Source organism: Mastomys coucha, unplaced genomic scaffold (genome assembly GCF_008632895.1).
Source record: "Mastomys coucha isolate ucsf_1 unplaced genomic scaffold, UCSF_Mcou_1 pScaffold15, whole genome shotgun sequence".
In the NCBI taxonomy this organism is placed as follows: Eukaryota; Metazoa; Chordata; class Mammalia; order Rodentia; family Muridae; genus Mastomys; species Mastomys coucha.
In genome coordinates this window covers 150,024,732-150,027,253 of record NW_022196897.1, presented here as the reverse complement: position 1 = coordinate 150,027,253, position 2,522 = coordinate 150,024,732, and the positions used below count along the sequence as shown (strand labels likewise).

The following is a 2,522-nucleotide window of genomic DNA, read 5'->3' as shown; positions in this document are numbered from 1 at the left end:
GATGTGTGTGTAGGTGTGTGGGGTGGGTGAGTGGGTGGGAGTGGGCGGATGGATGTGTGTGTGTGTGTAGGTCTGTGTGGGTGGGTGGATGGGTGTGTGTTGGGGGGGTGGATGGGGTGGGTGGGTGTGTATGTGGGTAGGTAGGTTTGTGGGTGGGTGGATGGTGTGTGTGTGTGTGGGTGGGTAGGTATGGGTGTGGAGGGGATGTGTGTATGCAGGTGTATGTGCACAGAGAGGCCAGAGGAGGACATCAGATGTTCTGCTGTATCAGCCTCCACCTCACCCCCTGCAGACAGTGTCTCTCACTGATCCTGACTGCTGTTCAGCTAGGCTGGTTAGCCAACACGTTGCTGCTGTCTTCCCATCTCCATCCATCTCCATCCCCTAGCTCTGGAGTTAGGGCACACAGAGCCGTGGCCAGCTTCTATGTGGATGCTAGGGATTCAAACTCAAATCCTTAAGCTTACACAGGAAGCACTCTTACCTCCTGAACCACTCCCCTGTCCCCACTAGAGCCATCTTTTAGTTGAGCCTGTCAGAAACTCTGGGGCTGGAGAGGAAGTACTCTCAGAGCTCGGAGTCTAGAGGGAACCCTGTATTTTCCCAGCACACAGGGATTTCCTGCCTCCCACAGTGAGCACCAAGAGACGGGTGAAATTTAACCAGAGCTTCCTCACTTTCGAAGAGATGTGAAGATGTGTAATGACCACCTTGGACCAGTAGAAACCCAAGGGTATTTTCCTATCCTGCTTCTTGGCCCTGATCCTAAATCCAGATATCTCCCACCTAAAGTCAGAGCCAGAGAGCAAGCTGGAAAAAGCCTTGGGTGCGCCAGCCCACTGGTCTTTCAAGACACAAGGACAGAGGCTTAGAAAGAGGCAGCTTGGGCGAGACTACCTAGTCTCAGTGATGGAAGGAGACCTTGTTCCCACATCCGTCCTCACTCAAGGTGTGCTCTGCAGGCTAGCCAGCTTGCAGCCCTCCTACCTGCCCCGGTGTGGGAGAGTCAGTAACTCACCAATCATCTGGGTTTGCTCATGCAGGGGTGCGGCAGCCAGCATGGACACAGTCAGGGGTTGATGGCCAGGGATGTAAACAGCTGACTCCTGGACCTGCACACGGTGCCAGGAACACATTCCTTAATCACATGGATAGGAAAGAGGCCTCACACACTCACTCCACTGGGTGAACACAGGCATCCAGGAAAGACTCTGGAAGAGGGAAGATCTCCACAGCCGGGTGGGGGGCAGAGTGTCCCTAACAAGGTCGTGGACTGGAAGACAAAGTTATGCTCCCACAGAGATGCTGTAAACCAATGAAGGCCCTTCAAAATCCACTGTCACATGAAAGGCATACTTAATAATCACTTTGCATCTGATAAAGCGCTTTTCTCAGCAAGCTTTATGAACACAGCAACAGCAAACATACATCTTTTTTTTTTAAAGATTTATTTATTATTATACACAGTACACTGTAGCTGTCTTCAGACTTGCCAGAAGAGGGCGTCAGATCTCATTACAGGTGGTTGTGAGCCACCATGTGGTTGCTGGGATTTGAACTCAGGACCTTTGGAAGAACAGTCAGTACTCTTACCCGCTGAGCCATCTTGCCAGCCGCAAACATACATCTTAATGGGGTGCGTGCATGTGTTATATGTGTTATTCTTGATTTTCCTTGAATTTTTATGTTTGCTTTTTTTTAAAGAAAATATTTATATATTTATTTTATGTATATGAGTGTTATATCTACATGTATACCTGTGTGCCAGGAGAAGGCACCGGATCTTATTATAGATGGTTTGTGAGCCACCATGTGGTTGCTGGGAATTGAACTCAGGGCCTCTGGAAGAGTAGCCAGTGCTCCTAACTGCTGAGCCATCTCTCCAGCCCCTCCATAGCCCTATTATATTGTGCTAACTTTAAAAGTGCGGTTGCAATTAAAAGACAATTGTTCTTTTTGCAAGAAGTCATCCAAAGAAGACATTAACATTCTAGACATGTTTCAGTAATCCTGAATTTGAAATCTTTGTTGGGGCAGGAGATACACAGCCTTTTAATTATAATCAACATTTTTAGTCCTATTTCAAAGGTTCCTCTCAATGCTCAGCATATTCTTAGACTCCTTCTCCTGCACTCAATGGCAAGTTCAAGTTCATTTTGGTAATGACCTAGACAAAAAAGGTTTGTAGCCAATAAATAGAACGTGCCCGTGGTCCTCTCTTTCCCCTGAATAAACAGGCCGTGACCACGGTCCTCTCTTTCCCCCTTAGCAGGAATGACCTTTGACTGATTTTCGCACATTAGTAAATGAAATGTTGTGAAGAAAAGCAAGGACTAGAGGGAAAAACGCCTCAGCCAAACTTATGAGCCAGGATACCCAGAGCCCACAGTGAGCAGACAGTCTTACCCCATGGGCACTGTGTACAGCCGAGGTTCCTCTATGTGGCATGAGAGGCTGGCCTGGAATAGAGGATCCCTCCCCACCTGGTCCTGTAGTCTGGGTACCAATGTTGACTGTAAAAA

At 48.2% G+C, this 2,522-nt stretch overlaps 1 protein-coding gene across 1 annotated transcript in view; it reads right to left on the bottom strand.

The window, feature by feature from the left end:
* The window catches only part of Pabpc1l (poly(A) binding protein cytoplasmic 1 like), a 31,369-nt gene that overhangs the window by 2,042 nt on the left and 26,805 nt on the right, over positions 1-2,522 (bottom strand). The window contains exons 11-12 of the mRNA XM_031373742.1: positions 2,407-2,513; positions 1,019-1,112 (exon numbers count right to left, since the gene is read on the bottom strand). Of these exons, the coding sequence (XP_031229602.1) occupies positions 1,019-1,112; positions 2,407-2,513 (201 nt within the window). The remainder of the gene's footprint in view (positions 1-1,018; positions 1,113-2,406; positions 2,514-2,522) is intronic.